This window comes from Moschus berezovskii, chromosome 11, assembly GCF_049115385.1.
Source record: "Moschus berezovskii isolate FMDL1 chromosome 11, NW_MosBer_1.0, whole genome shotgun sequence".
In the NCBI taxonomy this organism is placed as follows: Eukaryota; Metazoa; Chordata; class Mammalia; order Artiodactyla; family Moschidae; genus Moschus; species Moschus berezovskii.
Window position 1 is genome coordinate 11,259,804 of NC_142470.1, and position 26,401 is coordinate 11,286,204.

The 26,401-nt window shown below is 42.5% G+C and overlaps 1 protein-coding gene across 3 annotated transcripts in view; it reads left to right on the forward strand.

Annotated features, from left to right (window-relative positions):
- Nucleotides 1-26,401, forward strand: part of NR6A1 (nuclear receptor subfamily 6 group A member 1) — a 232,995-nt gene that overhangs the window by 194,766 nt on the left and 11,828 nt on the right. For 2 of the 3 annotated variants that reach the window (XM_055399847.2, XM_055399849.2), the window contains 5 exons: nt 8,191-8,246; nt 15,133-15,287; nt 16,609-16,836; nt 18,448-18,702; nt 25,660-25,781. In XM_055399847.2, coding sequence (XP_055255822.1) covers nt 8,191-8,246; nt 15,133-15,287; nt 16,609-16,836; nt 18,448-18,702; nt 25,660-25,781 — 816 coding nt within the window. The remainder of the gene's footprint in view (nt 1-8,190; nt 8,247-15,132; nt 15,288-16,608; nt 16,837-18,447; nt 18,703-25,659; nt 25,782-26,401) is intronic. The other variant, XM_055399848.2, reaches the window with a different exon arrangement.

Here is a 26,401-nt window from a genome sequence, read left to right on the forward strand (position 1 = left end):
CTTTCTTATCTCTCCTTGCTATTCTTTGGAACTCTGCATTCAGATGCTTATATCTTTCCTTTTCTCCTTTGCTTTTTGCCTCTCTTCTTTTCACAGCTATTTCTAAGGCCTCCTAAGACAGCCATTTCGCTCTTCTGCATTTCTTTTCCATGGGGATGGTCTTGGTCCCTGTCTCCTGTACAATGTCACGAACCTCCGTCCAGAGTTCATCAGGCACTCTATCAATCAGATCTAGTCCCTTAAATCTATTTCTCACTTCCACTGTATAATCATAAGGGATTTGATTGAGGTCATACCTGAATGGTCTAGTGGTTTTCCCTACTTTCTTCAATTTAAGTCTGAATTTGGCAATAAGGAGTTCATGATCTGAGCCACAGTCAGCTCCTGGTCTTGTTTTTGCTAACTGTATACATCTTCTCCATCTTTGGCTGCAAAGAATATAATCAGTCTGATTTCAGTGTTGACCATCTGGTGATGTCCATGTGTAGAGTCTTCTCTTGTGTTGTTGGAAGAGGGTGTTTGCTATGACCAGTGCGTTCTCTTGACAAAACTCTATTAGCCTTTGCCCTGCTTCATTCCATGCCTCGTTCATTCATTCATACCTCGTCCAAGGTAAGGTACAGCAGCTGCACTTTGCTGGAGCGGCTGTGAAGAGATTTCCCAGGACCAAGGTAAGAGAAACCCAAATAAGATGGTAGGTATTGCTAGGGGGCATCAGAGGGCAGACACACTGAAATCATAATCACAGGAAACTAGTCGATCTGATCACATGGACCACAGCCGAATGTGGTCCACTGGAGAAGGGAATGGCAAACCACTTCAGTATACTTGCCTTGAGAACCCCATGAACAGTATCAAAGGGCAAAATGATAGGATACTGAATGAGGAATTCCCCAGGTCGGTAGGTGCCCAGTATGCTACTGGAGCTCAGTGGAGAAGTAACTCTAGAAGGAATAAAGGGATGGAGCAAAAGCAAAACCAATACCCAGCTGTGGATGTGACCAGTGATAGAAGCAAGGTCCGGTGCTGTAAAGAGCAATATTGCATAGGAACCTGGAATGTTAGGTCCATGAATCAAGGCAAACTGGAAGTGGTCAAACGGGAGATGGCAAGAGTGAACATAGACATTCTAGGAATCAGTGAATTAAAATGGACTGGAATGGGTGAATTTAACTCGGATGACCATTATGTCTACTACTGTGGGCAGGAAACCCTTAGAAGAAATGGAGTAGCCATCGTGGTCAACAGAAGAGTCCGAAATGCAGTACTTGGATGCAATCTTAAAAATGACAGAATGATTTCTGTTCGTTTCCAAGGCAAACGATTCAATATTACAGTAATCCAGGCCTATGCCCCAACCAGTAATGCTGAAGAAGCCGAAGTTAATCGGTTCTATGAAGACCTACAAGACCTTTTAGAACTAACACCCAAAAAAGATGTCCTTTTCATTATAGGGGACTGGAATGCAAAAGTAGGAAGTCAAGAAACACCTGGATTCATGTTTAGATAGATTTAAAAAATATAGTTGTGTATGTAGATACATGAATTTGGTATATATACATATATTACCTGACTCTAGGCATTATGCGGAGAATTCAGTGGCAACCCACTCCAGTACTCTTGCCTGGAAAATCCCATGGACGGAGGAGCCTGGTAGGCTGCAGTCCATTGGGTCGCTAAAAGTTGGACACAACTGAGCGACTTCACTTTCACTTTTCACTTTCATGCATTGGAGAAGGAAATGGCAACCCACTCCAATGTTCTTGCCTGGAGAATCCCAGGGATGGGGGAGCCTAGTGGGCTGCCCGTCTATGGGGTCACACAGAGTCGGACACGACTGAAGGGACTTAGCAGCAGCAGCAGCAGGCATTGTGAAGGGCTAGAAGCAGTTACACCCTCAAGAGTAATGAGCACACCTAGTATCCATGCCTTGGTTTCTTAATATCAGTAAGAGGAATCAGGACTCCCTGGAGAACTGGTTGACTTTAGGACTGAGGCAGGGAATATATGAGTCCGGAGCGTCTTCTGGTGCCAAAAGTTAGAATGTGCTATAGATATAGATATATCTTAGTTTATATTAGTTTATAACCCAAAGAATAAAATATCCATGAGTTCATACTGATAAAACGAATTGAATAAATAGAGGAATGATGGTTCTTCCTTACTGAAGAATTCTAATTAGTAAGTGTAGAGAAAATAAGAGAAATGGAAAGTCACCATTAGAGCACCATAGTAGTTGCTATAGGCAAGATCTACTGATGGATGCTGAAATAAAGGACATAGATTTAAACAGAATCAGAATATTTAGAAGTCTCAGAATATTTAGTAATTACAAAGAGAAAAATAGTACTTTTCAGTAGAGAATTCTGACAGATATCCTTTAGCCAAGAGATCAAGAGTAACATGAGTGTGTTTACATGGACATCATGTATCCCCAATATGATCACTAAGAAGGGCACACATGCACATGTTCACACACAGGGATGGAAAGATTCATTCCCCAATCAAATCATGAGAAAACATACAAGCCCAAATCGAGCAGTATTCTTCAAAATAACTGGCATTCTACAAAAGTCTCCAAAAGTGTCAGGGTCATAAAAGATAAAGACTAAGAAGCTGTCACAGACTGGAGGAGATGATGGAAACATGACAGCTACATGCATTGTGAGATCCTGGGTTGGATTCTGGAACAGGAAGAGGATAGTAGTAGAACTAGGAAAATCTGAATAAAGTCTTTGGTGAATAGTGTTGTGCCAGAGTTAATTTTCTAGCTCTGATGAATGGTCTGTGGCTATGTAAGCTTAGTTTACAGAAGGGAAAGCTGGGTGAGGAGTATATGGAAAATTCTCTGTATTATTTTTACCATTGTTCTAAAAATCTAAACTTGGCTTCAAGTTTTTAAAATTAACTATTAAAAAATACAGCTGCCATGTGTACCCTCAGCCTGTGTCCCCCATCTTTGACACAGATATCTTTTCAGAACTCAAAATTGGCTGGTCAGGAAATTAATTAACAAGTTAATGAGGGAGATTTAAATAATGGTGGGAAGTAGAGGCTGGTCCCTTTCTTTGCATCCCCACTACTACCTGAGTGCCCCCAGTACACATTCTCCTCACACATCTTGCAGTCTTTAGGTAAAGTTAGGAGTCCTCAGAATTATTTTCAAGACTCCTCTGGCATCCCTGTCCTCCCCTCCACATAGGGGGAAGAATTATGTGCTCTTCCCACATAATGCAGTTCTCTTAAGAACTCAAGGATGTTTCATGTTTCAGCGGCTTTGCACATTTGGTTTTATCTTCCTGGAGTATTTTACCGCCTTTTTCTTCACCTGACTTACTCACTCAGTTTTTATGTGTAGTGTCTTCTCAGAAGCCTTCTCTGACCCCATCCCCCACTCACCCAATGACCGTCTTGTACTTCGGTAACCCATTTTTGCCCTCTGCATAGTCCTGTTCACCTTCTGCTCTTTGTCTGTTCCCCCCACTGTTGAGTGATCCTTTCAAGGGCTGTGACCAAGTCTTACTTTTCTCTTATATCCCTTTTGGTGTGGGATGCTTCCTGGTTTGATGAACTGACTGTGGTTGGTCAGGGATAGGGGAGACCGGATAGGAAGTTAGGTGAGGGGAATATTGTTTAAATCATTAGAGGCAAGAGGAAACTACACTGAGCTGCATGGGAAATTCATATCAGTTAAGTAGTTTTGTTGAAATGTAAAATTCCCTTAACTTTGTTGTCTTATAACTCGCTAGATAACTAGTTCAAAAGTCCTCCAAGTCACCCTTCTTGGAGGAGGTTGGTGTTTGCAGAAGGATATTGTGAGATAGTGATGCTGTGGCATTGCCATGTCACTTGACCAGGATAAACATGGAGTACCATGAAGGAGAGAAAATATTTGAGCAGAAATCTTGAAGGAAAAGAAGCTCAAGCTCCTTAGAAACTTAAAAAGCTTTGTAAAAATGACTCCCGCTTATTAACTATTTGAGAGTAAGTTGAAGATTCATTCCCCTTCGCTTCTCACATAATTATGGCACTGTTATCAAAATCAGGAAATTTAATATGACATAATACTATTAATATGAAATTAAAAGATGCTTGCTCCTTGGAAGAAAAGCTATGACAAATCTGCACAGTGTGTTAAAAAGCGGAGACATCACTTGGTGACAAGTCATCCATATGGTCAAAGCTATGGTTTTTCTAGTAGTCATGTATGGATATGAGAGTTGGACCATAAAGAGGGCTGAGTGCTGAAGAACTGATGCCTTGGAACTGTGGTGCTTGAGAAGACTCTTGAGAGTCCCTTGGACTGCAAGGAGATCAATCCAGTCAATCCTAAAGGAAAATCAACCCTAAATTTTCATTGAAAGAACTGGCACTAAAACCGAAGCTCCAATACTTTGGGCACCTTCTGTGAAGAACCAACTCATTGATTGGTTCCAGACGCTGATGTTGGAAAAGATTGAGAGCAAGAGGAGAAGGGGGCGACAGATAGTTGGATGGTATCACTAACTCAGTGGATGTAAGTTTGAGCAAACTCAGGGAGATAGTGAAGGACAGGAAAACCTGGCATGCTGCAGTGTGTGGGGTCACAGAGAGTCGGGCATGACTTAGCAACTGAACAACAACAATACTGTTAAGTAATTGCTCGTCATGTTTAAGTTTCACTAGTTATCACAGTGTCCCTTGTAGCAATTTCTATTTTCTCATCCAGTCCCAAATCACACATTATATTTATTTCTTAGGTCTCTTTAATCTGAAGTGGTTCCTCATTCTTTTCACATCTAAAATCATTTATTCTCTAGACTGTCCCTTAGTTTGGGTTTGTCAGTTTTCTCACAGTTAGGTTGCTCTTGATGCAGTTTTGGTGAGAATGCCACAAATGCAATATTGTGTACTTTTAGTACGTCCTATCAGGAGTGCATGATGGGCTTCCCTGGTGGCTCCTTGGTAAAGAATCCACCTGCCAATACAGCAGATGGAGGTTTGATCCCTGATCCAGGAGGATCGCACATGCCACAGAGCAGCGAAGCCCGTGTGCCACAGCTATTGAGCCTGTGCTCAGAAAAAGCCCGTGCAGCAGTGACCCAGCACAGCCAAAAATAAATAACATAAAAAGAGTACATGGTATAAGTTTGTCCTATTATTGGTCATGTTAACTTGGACCACTTAGTTAAGGTGTTCTCACTTGGGTAAGGTGATGTCATCAGATTTTCCACTATGAAGTTTCTTTCTGAATAGAGGCAACAATATGTGCAGAGGCAAAACTGTGTAGTAAAACAGCATGGCATATTCAGGAACTAACAGTTCTCCGTAGGTACAATGTAACATCTGTGGCATAAGATGAGAAGGGAGAGTCCCATAAGAACCAGATCCCAGAGAATCTTGAATACCAAGCCAGGGAACTTGAATTTAATTAACCCATAGACCACAATGAACCCAGTGGATTTTGAGCAGGGGTATGATGTAGTTAGCTTTGTGTCTCCCTGTCTTTCTGGTTTCTAGGTTTGGCTGGCTGCCCAAGCCTAAGCAGGTGAGGAATGCATTCCAGAGCAGGAAAAATATTTGTGCTTCTTCTGAGCAGATAGAAGAACCGTAGCTGATGCCGTTCTCTTAGGTTTAGGTGAGAGGTGCAGCAGAACTCCTTCTATGATCCTACCCAAAAGCCCTTTGTTTTGTTGTTTTAAGTAAGTTCACTACCAGAAGGACTCAGCCCTGCTGAAAAACTTGCTCTTAACTCAATGTAGCATCAAGGAACAAGTACAGCTTTAGAATAAGAAGACCTAAATTGAAATCCCTGCTCGTTAGTTCTTAACTGAGTAACCTTGAACAAGTCCCTTTTTGTTTAAACTGCATAGGATATTAACATATACTCTGTGTGTGTGTGTGTGTGTGTGTGTGCGCGCGCACTACTGTTTTATTTTTTAATTTATTTTAATTGGAGGATAATTGCTTTACAATATTGAGATGGTTTTTGCCATATATCAACATGAATTTGCCACAGGTATACATGTGCCCCTCCCATCCTGAACCACCCGCCTACCTCCCTCCCCACCCCATCCCTCTGGGTTGTCCCAGAGCACCAGCTTTGGGTGCCCTGCTTCATGCATCAAACTTAAACTGTCCATCTGTTTTACATATGGTATTGTATGTGTTTCAGTGCTATTCTCTTAAATCATCCCACCCTCGCCTTCTCCCACTGAGTCCAAAAGTCTGTTCTTTACATCTGTAGCAAAGGAGATACAGATGTAAAGAACAGACTTTTAATATATACTTTTTAAGATTGTTGTGAGGATCAATATATCTGAGTTTTAAAGTATGAGCCAAATTTTTGTTTTAACAGAGGCACTATGACACATAATGTTATTGCCGACACTTCAAGCCGTTTCATGCCATTTTAATAAATGTTACCATCTCTGATTAAACCAGTATTATTGTTTATTTTATGTTCTCTAAATTATCTTTTTGAAAAAATCAAAGTGAATTTTCAAACAGTTTTTAGCACTTCAGTGAATGGAAAATCAGTATTTTTTTTAACGCACATTAGGATGTGTATAATTAAGTGATTATCTAGGCCCAACCTAAAATTATCTTTCTCCAGTGGGATGCACACACATTTTGGGAAATTATAGTGGTGGAAAGAAAGTTGGTCTTAATCTGATAGCCTGGGCTCCAAATCTTGATTCTACTATTTAGTTTCTATCACCTGAAGGAAAGTATTTTTCTGAGCATTAGTTCAGTGGAAGTGATGATACTAATAATACTTTACTCATGGGTTAACTTTACGCATGACAATACCTAACATGTATACGAGTTTCTTACTCTGGGTGGGGTTGAGGGACAACACAAGTTTTTAAATAAAGTAAGAAATTTGTAAGATGTAAATCTTTAAAATTTATGACACTTTAAACAAGAAGGAAAGCATGTTGAATTCCTTCCTCACCTCCAAGACATTGAGAGTGAAATATCAAGTGAGAAATATTCAGTGTTATACCTGCCAATGATAGATTCTTGTTCTGTACCTGTGAGCTGAAGCAAAGATATGTGTGAGATATCAGTATTGGAAATAGAAATGTCTAAAGACTGTCACTGGCCCTGGAACAGCAGCAAAGGAATTTTAAGATGTTTAGAACTTGAAATTAGGTTAAAAGAGAGCTTCTAGACAACAACCATCATGTCTCTAGGTAATATGTATCTAGTTGTACGTGTTTCTTGCCCCCAATTCACAGTAGCCTTTTAAAGCAGACTGTTACCTCCTACTTCGTAAGTGGAAAGTAGTCACTCGGTTGTATCTAACTCTTTGCGACCCAACCCCATGGACTGCAGCCCAGCAGGCTCCTCTGTCCATGGGATTTCCCAGGCAAGAATACTGGAGTGGGGTTGCCATTTCCTTCTCCAGGGGATCTTCCCAACCCAGGGATCAAACCCAGGTCTCCTGCATTGCAGGCAGATTGTTTGCCTTCTGAACCACCAGGAAATGCCAGGCCCTATTCTTGGAGCTTTAGCTAAATTATATATCAGTCAGTCAGTTCAGTCGCTCAGTCGTGTCCTAACCCTCACAATTTCCCATAAGATAGGTACCAATATTCCTCTTTGTTTTTCTGTAAAACTGAAATTCAGAGAGATGAAGAAACTTGTTTGTAATTACTCAGACCTGGCAAAAGCAGGAATTAGACTCAAGCTTGTCTAAGTCGGAATTTGTATTCTTCTAAGACCAAGAATGAAGGAAAATGAACTTCCTGTCAGCCTTTCAATTATCCCAGGTAACTGTTAGGCTTGGAGCCTTTACCTTTTCAGACAACCAGCCATGCCCTAAGATTGGATAACCTAGACTGGGAGTAAAAATATTGTATTTAAAAATGGAAATATTCTTTTTGTCTCCACCCGACCTTCTGGAATTTATCAAAACTTTCAAATTCGTCATCCTGGTGGGATGTTTGTGGCTACAGAACTACTAATAGTGCCGTCATGTTTGTTGAGCGCGTTGAATGTATACAGTGTGTGTATCCAGTGCCTTGGGAGCCCAAAAGCATCTGCTGCCTATGATGGAAAGAATATGTGCTTCAGGTCCAGAAAGACCTGTGTTTTAATCTTAGCTTCACCAATTACTACCTTGTGCTTTTGGCCAAATAAGTTCTCTTTTTGTGCCTAGACCCTTGTGGGCGTGCTTCTTACTATTTTATATTTAAATTCCAGCAATCAGAGAAGATGGTATGCCCGGAGGCCGGAATAAGAGCATTGGGCCAGTCCAGGTGAGTCCTGGGTCTTATTCTGTGTGGTGCATCCTGGAAGCGGAAGCCTCCAGATGCTCCTGAAGTTGCTCACCTTGATCCTCCTATCTGCTTCTTGTGGGGAGCCAACTTAACTTTCATTCCTGTTAAACTGCTTTTAGAACCTGGGTATGAATGTGTTTTGAAAATCTAAAGATAATGATTAAAGTTCTTGTGATCCCTCAACTTGCTTAAAGGATTTTTATAGAAGGTGAACCCAATTCTGGTTCTAAAGCATCCAGAGGATAATTTATTTGTTAACTTTTTGGCCACATGGCTATGGGATCTTACTTCCCTGACCAGGAATTGAACCCAGGCCCTCAGCAGTGACAGCATGGAGTTCTAACCACTGGACTGCCAGGGAATCTCCCAGAGGATTTTTATGTCAGTCATTTAAGATTGTAGGTTGTAGTTAGTCTGGCAGAAATCAGCCAGACTACTGTTAAAGGTATTTCTGCGTAAAGTTCATTGCCTTATTTGTAAAGTAAGGAAGATAATACACGTTCAGTCCCACAAACATTTACTTGGTACTTACTGTTTGCCAGACCCCCTGTGCTATAAACTCAGTCTAGTGGGAAAGACATGTTTTTGAAGAGCTGGGTTAAAGGTACGTGAAACTGGTGGCAAAGAAAAAGCAGTTGAAAGGATTTTATAGGACTTCCCTGGTGATCCAGTGGTTAAGACTCCATGCTTCCATTGCAAGGGATGTGCGTTCTATCCCTAGTTGGGGAAGATAAGATCCCACATACCATGGGCCCCCCCCAAAAAAAAAGCAGGGGGAGAATGTTGCAGAAGTCCAGGCAAGTGATAGAGACTGTGGTTTCAAGTAGGGCACTAATAGTGCAACGTGAGGAAAGGGAGTAGACTAAAGAGACAGTTAATAGGTAGAATTGATAGGAGCTGTCCAGTTGGATGTGGGAGAATGAGAGAAAGACAGAAATTCAGAGTTGTCTTAAGACATACACTGACGATGTATGGGAGGGTTTTCTGTCATGTGATCCTGGTATACGTTTGCAGTCAGGTGGATTATCTTTTTAATCAGACATTTTTATTCATTTATTCAAATCATTTATATGTCTTACAGATTAATATATTTCAGTCTCCATTCATATCTGCTCTATTTTGTGTGATAAAAACATAAAACATAAAATACACCTCCCTAACAAATTAAGTGTACAATACAGTAGTGTCAACTGTATGTACATTTTGTATAGCAAATCTCTAGAACTTTTTAAGCTTGTGACTGAAACTTTAATGCTGCTGCCAAGTCACTCCAGTCGTGTCCGACTCTGTGCGACCCCATAGACGGAAGCCCACCAGGCTCCCCCATCCCTGGGATTCTCTAGGCAAGAACACTGGAGTGGGTTGCCATTTCCTTCTCCAATGTGTAAAAGTGAAAGTGAAGTCGCTCAGTCATGTCTGACTCGTAGCGACCCCATGGACTGAAGCCTACCAGGCTCCTCCGTCCATGGAATTTTCCAGGCAAGAGTACTGGAGTGGCTTGCCATTGTATTTCTCCCTCCCCCTAATCCCTGACAACCACCGTTCTACTTTCCCCTTCTAAGAGTTTGACAACTTTTGATGCATCATGTCAGTGGAATCATGCAGTACTTGTCCTTCTCTGATTGCCTTATTTCTCTTAGCATAGTGTCCTTACGATTCATCCATGTTGTAGCACATGACAGGATTCCTTCCTTTTTAAAGCTGAGTGATACTCCATTTTTGTATATAGCACATTTTGGGTTTTTTGTTTTTGCTCTGTGGTTTTTGCTTTTAATTTTTATTGGAGTATAGTTGATTTACAATGTTGTGTTTCTGTTGTACAACAAAGTGAATCAGTTATACATATATCCACTCTTTTTTTAGATTCTGTTCCCATTATAAGCCATTACTGAGTGTTGAGTAGAGTTCCCTGTACTGTAGAATAGGTCCCTTTTTAGTTACTTATTTTATATATAGTACTAGTATAGGAGATTCTCAATCCCAGTCTCCCGATTTTTCCCCCACCCATTACCCCCCTGGTAACCATAAGTTTGTTTTCTACATAAGTTCATTTGTACTATTTTTTTAGATTGCACATAAAAGCTATATCATATGATATTTATCTTTCTTTAGCTTACTTTCACTCGGTATGACAGTCTCTGGGTCCCATCCATGTTGCTGCAGGTGGCATTATTTCATTCTTTTTTATGGCTGAATAATATTCCACTGTGTATATGTATATATGTACCACACCTTTATCCATTCCTTTGTTGATGGACATTCAGGTTGCTTCCATGGCCTGGTTATTGTAAGTAATATATAGCACATCTTGTTTGTTCATCCATTGATGGACATTTAGACTTTCTATCTCTTGGCTGTAGTGATAGTGGCCTTGGCTACAATGAACATGGGAGTGCAAATATCTCTTCAAGATCCTAATTTCAACTCTTTTGGATAAAGACCCTGAGTGGGATTAGTGGGTCATATGGTAATTCTATTTTTAAGTTTTTGAGAAACCTACATACTATTTTTACATAGTCACCACACTATTTTATATTCCCACCCAAGTGCACAGGGTTCTAATTTTCCCCATCCTTTCCAGCACTTCTTGTTTTCTGGGAAGTTTTTGTTTGTTTGCGTAGTTGTTTGTTTGATTCTGGCCATCCAAATAGGTATGAGGTGATCTCTCATTATGGCTTTGATTTGCATTTCCCTGATGATTGGTGACATTGAGCATTTTTCCATATTCCTTTTGGGTATTCATGTGTTTTCTTTGGAGAAATGTCTATTAAATGTTTTGCTATTTTTTAATCAGGCTGATTAGTTTAATTGACTATTGGGTTGTAGGAATTCCTTATATATTTTGAATATTAAACTTTATCGGATATATGGTTTGTAAAAATTTTCTGGAAGGAGCCTGTTCACTTTGTTGACTTTGTTTTGCAGAAGTCTTTCAGTTCAGTTCAGTCGCTCAGTCGTGTCCGACTCTTTGCCACTCCATGAATCACAGCACGCCAGGCCTCCCTGTCCATCACCAACTCCCGGAGTTCACGCAAACTCATGTCCATTGAGTCAGTGATGCCATCCAGCCATCTCATTCTCTGTCATCCCCGTCTCCTCCCACCCCCAATTCCTCCCAGCATCAGACTCTTTTCCAGTGAGTCAACTCATCGCATGAGGTGGCCAAAGTATTGGAGTTTCAGCTTTAGCATCAGTCCTTCCAATGAAAAGTCTTTAGTTTAATGTAATTCCATTTGTCTGTTTTTGCTTTGGTGTCATATTCACAAATTCATCGATAAATTAGGGTTATTGGATTAACAAATATGAGCTAAGATATATATTTTATAATATAAAATAGATAAGCAACAGGATAATACTTTATAGCACAGGGAATTACACCCATTATCTTGTACCTATAATGGAGTAGACTCTGCAAAAATACTGAATTACTGTGCTACACACCTGAAACTAACACAATGTTGTAAATCAACTATACTTCAATTAAAACAAATCAGTGTCAAGAAACTTTTTCTCTATGTTTGCTTTTAGGAGTTTTTAAATTGTATGTTTGTCTTTAATCCATTGCTTTTTGCATATAGTGTGGGTAAAACTCTAATTCCATTCTTTTGCGTATGGATAGCTGGTGTTCCCAGCACCACTTGTTGAAGAGACTCTCCTTTTCCCATTGAGTACTCTTGGCAACTTTGTCAAAGATATTTTGACCGTATGTCTGGGCTTATTTGAGGGATCTGTATGTCTGTCCTTGTGCCAGCACTTTATTGTTTGATTACTTTAGCTTTGTAATATGTTTTGAAATCAGAAAATGCAAGGCCTCTAGCTTTGTTGTTCTTTCTCAGGATTGTTTTGGCTGTTTGGCGTTCTTTGTGATTTCATATAAATTTTAGGTTTGTTTTTTCTGCAGAAAAAATGCCATTGGAATTTTGATAGGGATTGCATTGAATCTGTGGGACACTTTGGATAGTATGGAGTTTTTAACAATGTTAAGTCTTTTAATCTATAAACACAGGATGTCTTTCCATTTATTTGTGTCTTTAATTTCTTTAACCTCCTTAGTTAAGTTTATTCCTAAGTATTTTGTTCTTTTTAATGCTATTGTAAATGAGATTGCTTTCTTAATTTTCTCTTCAGGTAATTCATTGTTAGTATGTAAAAATACAACTGATTTTCCATGTTGGCTTTGTATTCTACAGCCTTGCTGAATTCTTTGATTAGTTCTAATAGCTTTTTGGTGACATCTTTAAGACATAGAAAGACTGTATGTCTTCTGTGAACAGAAATAGTTTTACTTCTTCCTTTCTAACTTGAATGCCTTTTCTTTCTTTCCTTCTTTTTTTACTTTGCCTAGTGCTCTGCGAGGACTTCTAGTAATATCTGGAATAAATGTGGTAAGAGTGGGCATCCTTGCCTTGATCCTGATCTTAGAGGAAAAGCTTTCCATTTTTTACCATTGGGTATGATATTAGCTATGGGCTTTTCACATATAGTCTTTATTTGTATTCATTTTTTTATATTTAGATACAATAGAAATTTTATCCATTGGGAAGAATTCTTAAGCATTTCCTCAATGAAAAACCTTCCTCAGTATTACCTAATGTTCTTTGAGTACCTTCTGTGGCTCTCTCACCATGCCAAGGGATCTTCAGTCGTTTAAATCTACAGACTCTCTGTTCTCTCCAGAACTGAGGAAGCTGATGCTCAGAAAAATCTGTTTGATCTGTCATTGCATTTGTGGTTTTGATACTGGTCATATAATTTTCTTTTTAGTCTTTTTCTGTTTCTAGGTGGTATGTTAGGAAGAGAGAGCTATTATCTCCAAGTCCTTAATTGTAATTAAAAATAATAGAAATAGAATTTCCACTTATTGAGCACCTGTTGTGCTCATCCACTTAATAATTTTATCTTAGATTAACCTCCCAAGTCTATCTGACTTAAACCTGTAAGATAGGTTTGCTCCAGTATCTAGTGAGGGAACCATGAGCTAAGAGGGAGTGTTATTATCTTTGCTTTACTGATGAGGGAGCTAAGGTTCAGAGAACTTGAGTGATTTGCTCAACAGTAAGTCCCCAGATAGGAAATGGTGGATGAGATTTAAACCCAGGTTCAGGCACTCCCAACACCCCCCATCTCCTGTTCAATGCATCAGTGATCGCTTAGTGTCCCATGGGACCCACAGGGAGGGACTGCTACAGTCCAACTTTGACTCCAGCCAGAATCAGCGTGATTTTACCATAACTGGCCCTTCTCACCAAACTCAAGTACTTTCATGCCCTCCATGCTCTGGTCTTGCTCTCACCACCATCACTGAGGCTACACATTCAGGGCCTCAGTAGATATTTTGTAATTTGATGGCACCATTTGTCTTCGCATGTCTTGTAAAATGTAAACAGTGTTCTGTATTCTAAGAACTTACTTCTTAGAAAAAAGATTTGGGTTGGGTTTTTTATTTTTTTGGCTACATGTGACTGAATTAAAAAAGACAAACCCTCTAATTCAATATGCAGTCCAAGCTACTTAAAACCAATCACTCAGCTTGAGCACCAGGTAAACATTTCTCGTTTTCCCTCCAAGTCCTCTGTGTTGGCTGACTTCCAGTTCTAAATGTCTCCTGTGTTTATGACTGGAGCAGCTCTAGGTTCCCTCATAGGCTGCTGCAACAAAGAAGTACACAATTTGAGTCAAGATGGACTAGGGAGAAAATGTTCTGCCAGGCTTTTCTTAGGAACAAAAAGCAAAAATTCATCGGATTCTTCCTACTCAACACTCACTCTCATTCTGTGTGCTGACTTTAGCCACCCTGGCCTCAACCCTGGGTTAAACACTTTATGGAAGAAGTGTTTGTCCACTCCCTGTATGGCATTGTAGTTAGAGCACTGGACTGCATACATGGCTGCTCCGGCTTCTTCCTCAAACTCCTGCTCAGACATGGGCAGGTCAGTTTGCTTGTTGGAGCTATAATTTCTTTTATTCAATAGGCTTAGAAATGTCTTTCTTACTAAGAAAACTTGTGTAAAGGTGTATACTCAGTACTTAATAAGTGGACATTTATTCATTTATCCATCATGCATTTATTTGAGTACTGCTTTCTTCTAGATCCTGTTATAGCCTAAGGTCTTATTGGGGATATTTTTGTGATACATTATCCAGTGGTAATGAAGATATCATTGTCAACTTTCTATAATAGTTACTATCTGCTAGGCTCTTTTCTAAACATGTGTTAATATATTACCTCACAACAATCCTATATGATCCTTACTATTATTCTCTCCACTATACAGATGAAGGAACTTAAGTTTACATAATTATATGACTTGCTTTAAGATGGTACAACTAGAAAGTGACAGAACCTGGGTTAGAACAAAGGTGATTTGACTGTAAAATTCAAACTCTTAACTGTTATGCTATTCTGTGTCTCAGAATACACAGAATTATATGAGTGGATAGAAGAAAGACCTAAACTTCTATCTGTGCTTAGTAATAGAAGGATTCAAAACGAAGGTGACATTTGAATTGGGTCTTAAAGGGCAAGTAGGAGTTTGTTATTGAAGAGTGGTGTTTCAACAGTAGGAAAGACTAGGTGAAGGATAAAGAGGAATGTTGAGGAACCTAGAGGCTTTGTGGCTTGAGAGGAGGGGAAATGGGCAAAAGGAAGGCTATAGTGAGCCATAGTGCTGGTAGGCAAGCAACCAAGCTGTCCTAAGATGATGAGAGAAAGACCTGAAGTATGGGGGTGGAGGGGAGGAAATTTGGTTTTCTCTCTAGAGAGTTCTAGGAATCCCCATGAAGTTTAAATAAGTTCTCAGTCCTAAAAAAGGAACAGAGAGTATCCTGAGCACTCAGTCTAACATATATCAATACCTTATCAAAGATATCAGAGGAAGAGATCGAAAGGATTATGTCTGGGCAAGAATTTGAGGAAGAGGCCAATCATTGGAGCAACCATGGTGACAGCGACCACAGTTCCCCTGGGAACAGGGCTTCAGAGAGCAACCAGCCCTCACCCGGCTCTACACTCTCCTCCAGGTGAGCTTCAAGGCAAACCCAGCATCATCTGGGGATCACACAAAGAGTGGACTCATAAGCAAGCAGCCTCTGGGCTGGGCTGGTATTCCTGCCCATCTGTCTCAGCCACTGTACTCTTGCTTCCTCAGTCTTTGTGGGTAGGAGTCAGAATAATGCAAAGCAGCATTTGCAGCCATACTTTAGCTAAAGACCTGAAAATGTTGGCATTCTCTTGCAGGCTGCTAAAGTGCTGTAGCCACTATTTGTGTCCATACTTTCTTCACCTAACAGAATGACATTTTAATTGTAGCTCTTTTCTCTTGGTTATTTTTTCACTGGGGAAAAAAAAATTGACAATGTTGGACTAAGCTGTCATTTCTCTGCCTCATCAAGAGTGAAGATTTTCACATTATAAATTTTAAACAGTGAAAACTTTTCAAGTTAGTCAGATTTGCTGGTATCATGAAATAACAGTTTTTGAAGACTCTTGGTTGTAGAATGGTATCTTGAGTTAGTTATTAGGTGTGAAATATAACCATCACCAAGGAAGATTCTTTTCTCCAGAAATCTCTGCAATAGGACATTTTTTATAAAGGCCAAATAGTAAATATTTTAGGCTTTGCTGGCCAGTCTAGGTCTGAGCAACTCAGTTCTGCCATTGTAGTGCAAAAGCAGCCAGAGACAATAGGTAAATGAATGAGCATGGCTGTGTTCTAATAAAGGTTTATTTACCAAAACAGGCCATGGGCCATAGTTTGCCAGCCCTGTTATAGGAGATTCATTTAGGTAATATTAGTTGACTGAATGGTTAGATTTCTCCAAAAAGGGGGAAGATAAGAATGTGCCTTTCTCTTGATATTTCATTATAGTTTTTATTCATTCATTTGTTCCCTAGTTTGTTCCTTCCTTTGAATGTCCAGGGAGTTGTTGCCACATGCCAGGTTCTTTGCTTGTTGCTGATTTGTTTTGTGGTCTGGCGAGACACTTAGCCTGTCTCTGACTTAGTTGTCCTAGCAGTATAAAATATAAACACTCACCTTTGTCATCACAGTCTATGAATATTCTGTGAAACTCCCCCAATGTGGCAAAGAGATCATGTAGTCAATATTTATTCAGTACAACTCTGCCAGGTCCTGAGTGTCCAAAGGTGAGCCACGCCTGTACACACTTGCACAGAGTCCCCATCGAGTAGGGGAGATGCATGTTACCATTGACTATGGTCCTGGCTTACTGAAGACAGAGAGTGTAACCAAAGAACACCTGAGCCACCTCCTGGCTCACTTCCTCTGAAGAGGCAGTGGGCCTGTGATGGTTCTGCTTAACATGAGACTTTTCTCTCCAGCAGGTCTGTGGAACTAAATGGATTCGTGGCATTCAGGGATCAGTACATGGGGATGTCTGTGCCTCCACACTATCAATATATACCGCACCTTTTTAGCTATTCTGCCCACTCTCCACTTCTGCCCCCACAAGCTCGAAGCCTGGATCCCCAGTCATACAGTCTGATTCATCAGCTGGTGTCAGCCGAGGACCTGGAGCCATTGGGCACACCCATGTTGATTGAAGATGGGTGAGTGAGCCTTGCTGTATTTAGCGCTGCAGCTTCAATGTGGTCCCTTCCCCATCCCCACCTTCTTCCCAGGCTTCTCTACCCCAGGCTTTGAAGTGAGTCAGGGTATAATAAGTGATGACTCAGGCATCAGAGGACAAATCTGTGCGTATCATTGAAGTCAGCGGTCCTCATTTTTCTCTTGAACATCTTTTCTCATAGAACTGGGGCTATTTATCTGTTCCTATGGAACTGGGATTAAAGGGCTTTTGTTTCTGGTTGGACTTAGATAAGCCAGACCTTGGAATGGGTTTGAGCACTTCTGTGCCAGAGATGAGCTGTAATTCTGGATATAATCATACATTAGGTTTAGGCTTCTTAACATAGTACTGGTTGTGGCCTGTCTGTATCCCTAGTCACCATACTCAGGGGTAGCCTAGTGCCATGTGCTCTGTGTGTAGGCCTGAGTGAATGGAAGAAATACTCTCAATCCTGTCAGCTCTGCCTGAGTAGATAATAGTTCGGCCATTTAGGCCTACCTATTGCTGTACTCAGTAGTCATTAGTATTCTTGCCTAGAGAGTCCCTTGAACAGAGGAACCTGGTGGAGTCGCACAGAGTCGGACACAACTGAAGCGACTCAGCATGCTGGCATGCGTTGGAGAGGGAAATGGCAACCCAGTCCAGTATTCTTGCCTAGAGAATCCCAGGGACAGAGGAGTCTGGTGGGCTGCCATCTATGGGGTCACACAGAGTCCGACACAACAGAAGATTTAGCCCCAGCAGCACGGGCTGTTTCAGTGTTATTAAGCTTAGATCTCCTCCTTCGCCCCGCCCACCCAAGATACCCAGAGATTTCTTAAGCTAGTTTCAGAAGAGGAAATTCAGTTATCTTCCTACAGGGAAGACATCATCAGTTCAATTCAGTAACTCAGTTGTGTCTGACTCTTTGCGACCCCATGAAGCCATCATCAAATCTTTACATATCGGGTGTGGGGGTGTGGAGAAGAGTCACACCACAGGGCTTTGAGAAAAAGAAAACTGGGACCCTATTTGCTCCAGCTGAGAGATGAGGAAGGCCCTACTCCTTCCATTGCACAGTAGTTGAGAAGGCCCGAGCAACTCTAATTTCCTGAACTCTCACCACCAGGGGGTGCAGTGAGAGCAAGAAAAGCTTCTGAATGTATTGTATTCTCTTTCAGCTATCTCACCCTGAGGCTCAGTTTTACGTCAACCTGTGTATTGAGTGGGCACCAGATGTACCCTAATGGAGTTTTCATTGCCAAAACTGGTGCACGAATGACTTGGAATGTTTTGTAACACATGAAGCATTCATTAGTGGACACCGACATTAAAAGTCATACTCCTGACAACTGCCCAAATGTCTAAGCCTCCTTTCCCCTTTGTAACCTTTTCTTACCAAACCTGCCCCTCCAGCCCTGAGCTTACTGTGGGCCCCAGTCCTATCCTTTTATCATTAGACCGAATGGAATGGAGCTGGAGATCCATGGTCAAGGGCAAGGAGCCCACTGCCAGAGACCCTTTGTGCCCTTAGGAGTATCCTCCTCCTTGGCCCCCAGCCTCACTGCCTTGGCCACTAGAAGTAACTTTCCCCTCTCCATACCCTCTCCAGATATGCTGTGACTCAAGCAGAGCTATTTGCCCTGCTTTGCCGCCTGGCTGATGAGCTGCTTTTTAGGCAGATTGCCTGGATCAAGAAACTGCCTTTCTTCTGCGAGCTCTCAATCAAGGATTACACGTGCCTCCTGAGCTCTACATGGCAGGAATTAATCCTGCTTTCCTCCCTCACTGTTTACAGCAAGCAGATCTTCGGGGAGCTGGCTGATGTCACTGCCAAGTACTCACCCTCAGATGAAGAACTACACAGGTGAGAGCTCCTTGCTGGGGAGGGAGTCTCAGGCAACCAGACCATTGTCATCCTGCAAGGCAGGGTGCCTGGCACTCCACAGGTGGGCATTAAAGCCACCCAGGAGTGAACATGAATCTTCACTTGGCCGCTTGTAACTTTGGTCAAATCTCTCACCCTCAGGTTCTGAATTTATAAAGTAGGGTAGTGACAATAACTGCCCCAACAGGGTAGTTGCAAGGAAAAAATGATAATGTGCAGCAAAACTTAGCAAGTGCTAAGCTGTTACTTTGATCATATCTGGATTACTGAGTTAATGTATCTGGAAAAAACAGCAATCTGAGATTTTCCTGTAAGGTGAGGGGTTGTGAGCTATCATTTACAATCCAAGAACAGGGCCCCGGAGTAATTGTAGTACCTGCTGTGTGCCAAGCACTGGGCTTGGTATTTTACATTATTGTCTTTCCTTCTCACAGCCTCTAGCATTATAGGTGTTGTTATGCCCATTTTATAGATGAGAAAACTGAAGTTCAGAGGGACTTGCCCTTGAGGGTTTTAGATTTGAACCCAGTGTCTATATTTGAATCTGTGCCTGCCCAACTGAAATCTTAGGCTCTTTCACTGTATCTCAGATGCAGTAAGATAAGGTCATGGGACTGAAATACTGAACTCTCCTTTCTTGATGTTTTCCACTGTCTAGGATCCTTCTAACCTCCTTGCCTAGAGCAGGTGACACCCCAAAATCAGGGAAAAAAAAGATCCATTGATACATTTCTGACTTATTTATGTGAAAAGCAAAGTTTAAATCCTATTTTAATATTTCACCTTTACTAGACAGTTTAAAATAATGGAAGTCATGACATTCTAGAATACCAAGAAAGAGAAGAAAAGGTGGCTCTGTGGAAGGAAGCTGGAGAAGGTGGAATACCAGCCCCCAGACTTCTCTGCACATCTCCCTCTGCTACTTAATTATCACAGTAAGCTGAGACCTAGGCTCGGAACAAAGCTCCAACACCTTCAAGGGCCCTTTGCATAGCTTAGGGAGGGAAGAGTCTGGGTACTTTCTCCACCAGTTTTCTAATATTTCCTTATTAATGATGCTTACTGGCTTAATGGTAATCTGTAAATGACAAGAGTTTTAACCCAGCTGACATTTTGTCCTCAAACAGGGCTATCTGATTTTGCAGATAACCTAACCCCTTGTCTTGAGCCTCTAATTCACTTGTTTCCATCAATCTCCTGTCTCCTGCTCTGTAACTCTGGGCCAGCTGAGTGTTTGGATAGCCTAAGCCGGCTCTAATATTATCAGAGTTTACAGAGTTGGCCCAGTGAGCTTGGCCTCCCTGTTTGCCTGGAATCCACCAGAGCAGCTTGAGGCTGTCTAAAAAGTGTGTTCTGCCCTCTGTGGGATGATGAGTTTTCTCAAACCCTCTGCAAGTAGGCAGGGATCACTGACTGTGTGGGATTCCCTGGCTTTATGCTTCATAAAAAACACCCTGTCCCACTCTTTCCAATCCCTTGAGCTGAAAGAACAAGGTAGGGACCAGTAACAGCTGAACTAGTGAGGGAAGTTTTGCTTTCTACAAAGGGCCCTTATCAGAGAGAATCTAGAGCTCCACTATCCAGCATAATAACCGCTAGCCTCAAGTGGCTATTTACATTACTTAAAGTTAAAATTTTAGTTCCTCATTTACACTAGCCACATTTCAAGAGCTCTGGAGCCACATGTGGCTAGTGGCTGCTGTATCAGACAGTTGCAGATATACAATAGAACATTTCCATCATCATAGAAAGTTCTGTTGAACAGTGCTAACTCTGAAACACGAGATGCAGCTGAGCTCTCAAGTGAGTTCTAAGGATAAGAAATAGATTCGTTGTTAGCACTCCCACTCCACTATGGAATCCTTCAGTGGAAAAATACAAGTTAAACTTGAGCATGTCATTTCTGATGCAATGCTGATTTATTGAGCACCTATTGTGTATGCTGGGAGGAGAGGTATTGAAATAACAGCTGGTGCAGACATGGTTTCTGACTCTGAGATGAAAGCTCATATTCTTGATTTAGTGGGTTGTGGGACAAATAGAAGCAGATAGAATCTACAGTTCAGGGTGATACTAGTGGAGGTTGAGGAGGGCGTACGAGGGACTGTGAAAGCATAGACTAGGGAACGAGTACCTCTACTTGCATGATCAGGGAATGCTTGCCAAAGAGAAGAAGACATCTTATAGGGGATTTTTTGTAAGCAGATTATAGAGAATAGGAGGCAGGCAGGAGAATAACACAGAGTCCTAAAAATTGTAGAGATTCTGAGTGAATGGTTTGAACATGTAACCAAAATGCAATCCTGTGGATTAGAGTATAGAGAGAATACATCTGAGAGAGAGAGAAATGAGGGGAGGAGTGACAGGAGAGAAAGATACAGGAAAGACAAGTCATCAGGGTACTCATGCTAATCTAAAAAAATAGGATTTTATTGTGTCCTATAATACCACACACACACAAAAATAGGATTTTATTGTGGTATTAAGTTGTAGGGCATTTTAAAGTGAAGCAGTTGCGTGTCAGGTTGTATTTTAGAAAGATTCCTGTGGCTATAGAGTTCAGGAAGGGTTGCATGGACAAGGCTAGAATACAGTGTAAGAAGCTGGTCCCTCCCTAGCCCAGGAAAAGTCAGCAAGTCCTGGACAAGGCAGCAGTGACAATGGGATTAAAGAGGGCAGCACAGAGTTAAGAGATGCCAGGGAGGTGAAGTCAGTGGGACCTCAGAGAGTGAAGAAGTTGGGATACTGCCAGGCAAGTGGGCACCAATTCTCTTAACCAAGATAATGGAGCCTGGGAAGAGAGATGCGCCTATCTGAGATTGACTCAGAGTCTGAGATGCGTGTGGAACTGCCCAGGAGGCCAGAGGAAATAGAATTACAAGAACCTTTGGAATCAGGCTCATCACTGTAAGGCAGTCAGTCCCCACTCTGCTGGAAACCCAGACTGTGGAGTCTGTAATTGGCCATAGCTCTTTCCTACCTTGCCTGCTCCAGTGTTACTCCCACTCCCCCAAAATGCCTTTAGTTTTTCACAACTGTTGAATGCAAGTGAGTTCCTGCTGTCACGAAAAGCCTTTTCTCAGATGATACATGACCACCTCCTTTTCTCTTCTCAAATATTGAATCAAATTTATGGTGCCCATTTTCCTTAATCAGGCTGTTATCAGACAGTGAGCTGGGTGAATTTGATTTAAAGCAGATTGCAGCACCAGCCAGTGACTGCTCCTGGCCCTAATCAAGACTCCTTCACTCTTAGGAGAAGATGCCTTGCACTAGATGGGCTTTAATGGGCATGTCTATCTTGTGAGCACTAGCTCCATTTCTGCCAGATCTCTGGAAAGTTGCCTCCTAGCTTCCTTGCTAAGGTCCTAGCTGTAGGTTCAGGGAAACTCAGTCTTTTCTGGTTGTGATAACAGGTGTGATGCTATTGCTGCTGCTGTTAATGATGATAATAGCTGACAATTACAGACTGTTTACTGTGCCAGAATCCATCTTAAGTGCTCTACAAACATTTGTTCAGTCCTCACCACCTCCCTAAGGGACTATACTGATATTATCCCTGTTCCACACATGAGGAGCAGAAGGTTCAGAGAGTGAAAACTCCAGGCTACAAAGCTAAAAGAGATGGCATTGAGATTATCACTTTGATCTGTTGTGCTCCAAAGCCCAGACTCTACCGTTACTAAACTTTTTAGCCTTCTCAAAAATTTGACTTTCTGTCCTGCAGCCACAGTCTGTCTTCTCATCTTGGAGTCTGTGAGTGCTGAGATGGCGGTCCCTCTAAGGCTGTGGCTGACGACTGCCTCTGGGAGTAGGTGCATTTAGATGAATGAAAAAGAGACAACTGGGCCTTTCAGCTCCCTTAATGGGACATAACTTACACAGTGTCAGTTTCAATTGCTGACTGAATGGTCCAGTGGTTTGGGGGATCCTTGCAGGCATGTTTTCCTTGTCCCAGCGTGCTTGTGTAATGGTAACCTAGAAGAAGAATGGGTGTGTTTGTCCAACTTTCTGCCTTTGAGTGCTGATAATTTGTAGACAGGGAATACAGGGGCGTTAGAACCGTGGAGTGGGCAGATGTGGAGGAGGCACGGCTGCAGGAGAAAGCAGGCCCATGGAACAGAGAACAATTTGTTTATCAGGGGGTGGGATGTGGGGTGTGGAGGAAAGCTTTGCAGTCAGGCTGTGGAGACTGAGTGGGGGCTGCTGGGCTGGCTGCCAGCCCCCCACCATGACTGCCAGGGGTCCATGATGGTTGCCTGTCCTAGAAAACTTGGGAAAACGGGTATGTGCTCTCCCCAACCTAGAGGGTGGATCTGGGTCATATATCCAAGCCAGGCATGTGGGAGTTCCTTTGTGTCCCTCAGGTCAAGACTCAACTAGGAATAGGTTTGGCATTGCTGTCTGGGGGTCTGGCTGCTAGCCACACACCTGCAGGGTCTGCAGAGCCAGAGTGAGCACTTGGGGCAAGAGGTTACTGATGAGGGGAGAGCGCGTTATCTTTGCTCGCTACACTGCTTGGCCACCAGACAGATGCTGACACTGCTGCTCTACTTGCATCCTCCTCTTTCATGCCCTACCCCATCCCATCTCCTCCCTACCCCTCCACACAGATACTAGTGGGCATTTTCAGTAAAGACCTTTTATGTCTCGAGAACAGAAGTAGCTGGCAAAGTACTGTGATGAGGAGTGATCTTTACCCCCAGGCACACTGCCTGCTGCAGGTCTCAGCATCGTGGAGGCAGCGGAGGGGCTGTTCTGTGCACTGCAGCAAGTCCAGCACCCACTCTGGGTTGGGCGCTGAACTGAGTTGCTCTGGGAACACAGACCTCCTGCAGTGGCCCCTGTGGTAGCCTTTCCCAGTTGCCAGTTAAGAATAAGACAGTCAGGGGATGGACCATGTAATGCTGAGAAAGCAACAGGCTTGGGACGAGAAAACTGAGAAAACGTTCAGCCTTGGCCCCACCACCGCTTACTTGTTATTCACTTGCAACTTTGGGGAAGACAGCTCTTCTGCATCCTCATCCCTAACATGAAGGTGGTATTACTTATCTCACAGATTATCAGGTTATCAAGAGGGTAAAATATAAGACCACAATAAAGGTAGGGTAAATAATCTCTCTGTGTGAACAAAGAGGATTATGATGGCCATTTTGTGAATTTATTGGGAGTATCCAGTGAAATAATGTATATAAAATATTTAATAAAGTGTCTGGCAAGTAGCACTCAACAAATGGTAGAAGAGTAGTATGGTTATTATAGTGGTTATTAAGTATAAATCTATCAACCAATCTGGGAAAGTATTAGTAAAGTTGTAAAAGCCATTGGGCCAAGAGCCAGAGAGAAACAGAGTCAGCCATGCTGGTCCAAATCAGTGGACTGACTGGGAGCCAAGTCTTGAGGCAGAGGGGCAGGGCTCTGGATTCCGTGTATTAGCTGCTGCAGCTCCCCCTGCTGCTTGAGAAGTGTAGGTGCCTCTGGCCCCAACAAGAGCCAGCTTTCCTCAGGGAAGAGAAAATGTCCTGCTTGCCCAGGAAGCCAAGTCCTTGCAAAGCCTTAAGAGGCAGCACAGAAAGCAATAGGACCCAGACAGCAGTAGAATATCCCCAGGAGTTCTGGACCCTACCCAGACAGGGCCTTCTTGCCTGGCAGGGGGCTACAGTACCCAGATCTGAACATGTCACCAGGAAGCAGCTCTGAGGCTAAGCACCTTCTCTGTGACTCAGCTGTCTGGAACAAGAAGACTCGACACTGGGCCTGACCCCAGCTTTTATAAACTCCTATTTCCCCACTAAGGCTTTGCTTCTTGGTTTGGGAGTATCTCCCAGAAATTCCCCACTGTGACCTGGAATATTAGTCCCCCAGCCTAGGGCTCCTTTGCCTAAAACTTGGTCTTCGCCTCAAGGAATTAACTTCCATCCAAAGAAAGCAGCATGGTCAGCATTGAGTCTTCTCTGCTCATGGAGGCCACTTCGGATTTTGAGAAAACCAAAATCTTAGGGAGTTGACCCAGATTCAGTGTTCTCAGTCTGTTCCAAGCTCAGTTCAGTTCAGTAGCTCAGTCGTGTCCGACTCTCCGCGACCCCATGAATTACAGCACTCCAGGCCTGCCTGTCCATCACCAACTCCCGGAGTACACTCAAACTCATGTCCACAGAGTCGGTGATGCCATCCAGCCATCTCATTCTCCGTCGTCCCCTTCTCCTCCCGCTAGCCATAGGCTTATGGACCAGTCACCTCTGTTCCTTGAAACTTTCATCTGTACAGTGGTAATTGTAATCTCACTTAGCCCATAGGGCTGAGAACATTAAATGAGATAATACATATAAAGTACCCAGCACAGAGACGGGCATGACATGGAGGCTCAATTTATGTTTCCCTCCCTCCCTAGCTGAAGTCAGGTCTGCCAGTAGCCCTGCTGGAAACAGTGAACTTAAATAGAGTCAGCAGCTTTTTCCTTCATTGTGGCAGTTGCACACAGTCGCAGCTCATGGTAGCTGCCATTGTTACTGAAGGCTGCATCACAGCAACCACAGTACCTTAATGATGTATTTCTCTACATTTACATCCCAAGCACCCTTTGAGCCTTTCACCCCAAGCAGGCAAGCGTTATTTACAGAAGAGATCCTCAAAACTTAGAGGGGTCAAAGGATTTTCCCAAAGTCTTATAGCTTGTATGTGATAGAGCAGGATTTGAACTTGAATTTGACTGACCCTAATTGACCTTAAGAACCACAGCTTGTATGAGCTGCCTTGGCCTCTAGACAAACGATGAATTCACCTGTCCTTCACAAGTGCTTCTGGATTCCATTTCCCCGAAGCTCAACCTCTTTCCTGTCTTAGCTGCCTTAAGGAGCTGTAGGAGACTTCTGTCTCCCTTCCATTACCTCCACTGGTAGTCAGAGCCCACTATTAACACCTGTGTCTGTTTTCCAGATTTAGTGATGAAGGGATGGAGGTGATTGAGCGGCTCATCTACCTGTATCACAAGTTCCATCAGCTAAAAGTGAGCAATGAGGAGTATGCTTGCATGAAAGCGATTAACTTCCTCAATCAAGGTGAGTAACTGAGGGTAGGAAGAAAGGACTTAGTTCTCCTTGGCCAGTAAATATTGGCCCTCATGTCTCCCCCCACCCCCTTTGCCCTCAGGCCTGTCGCGTCACATGGGTACTGATCTTAGAAGACCTGTGCTGCCCTCCTCATCACCCCGCCCCACGGTAGTACAGGGCATGGTTTGGATTTTTTTCTTCAAACCTAAATGCCACAGCCTCTATAACTCATAGAGGAAGGAAGAGGATTTGCTTTGTTTAGTCAGTTTTAGTGCATTTAAACACAGACACCAAGGACAGTACATGCGTCATTTAAAATATGCACAAGTTTACCAGTGACTGAAGAAGAGCAGAGTGACTGATGAAACTGTTGGAGATAAGGAATCTGTGACAAGCTGGCAGTGGTTCTGGCGGGCCCCTTCAGGGCAGAGTGGAGGTGCACAAAAACTCACACCCATATCAAGCATGGCTTTAGTTAAAAGAGTGGTGATTGTGATTTACATGGAGTATTACCTGCGAAGTGGCATTGTGTAGCTGCTGGTAACCAGAGTATGCCAGAGAATTTGCGTTCCCTTTTTTCCAGAATAGCATGTGAGTGAGCTGCTCTCAGAGTGGAACTGGGCTGTTTT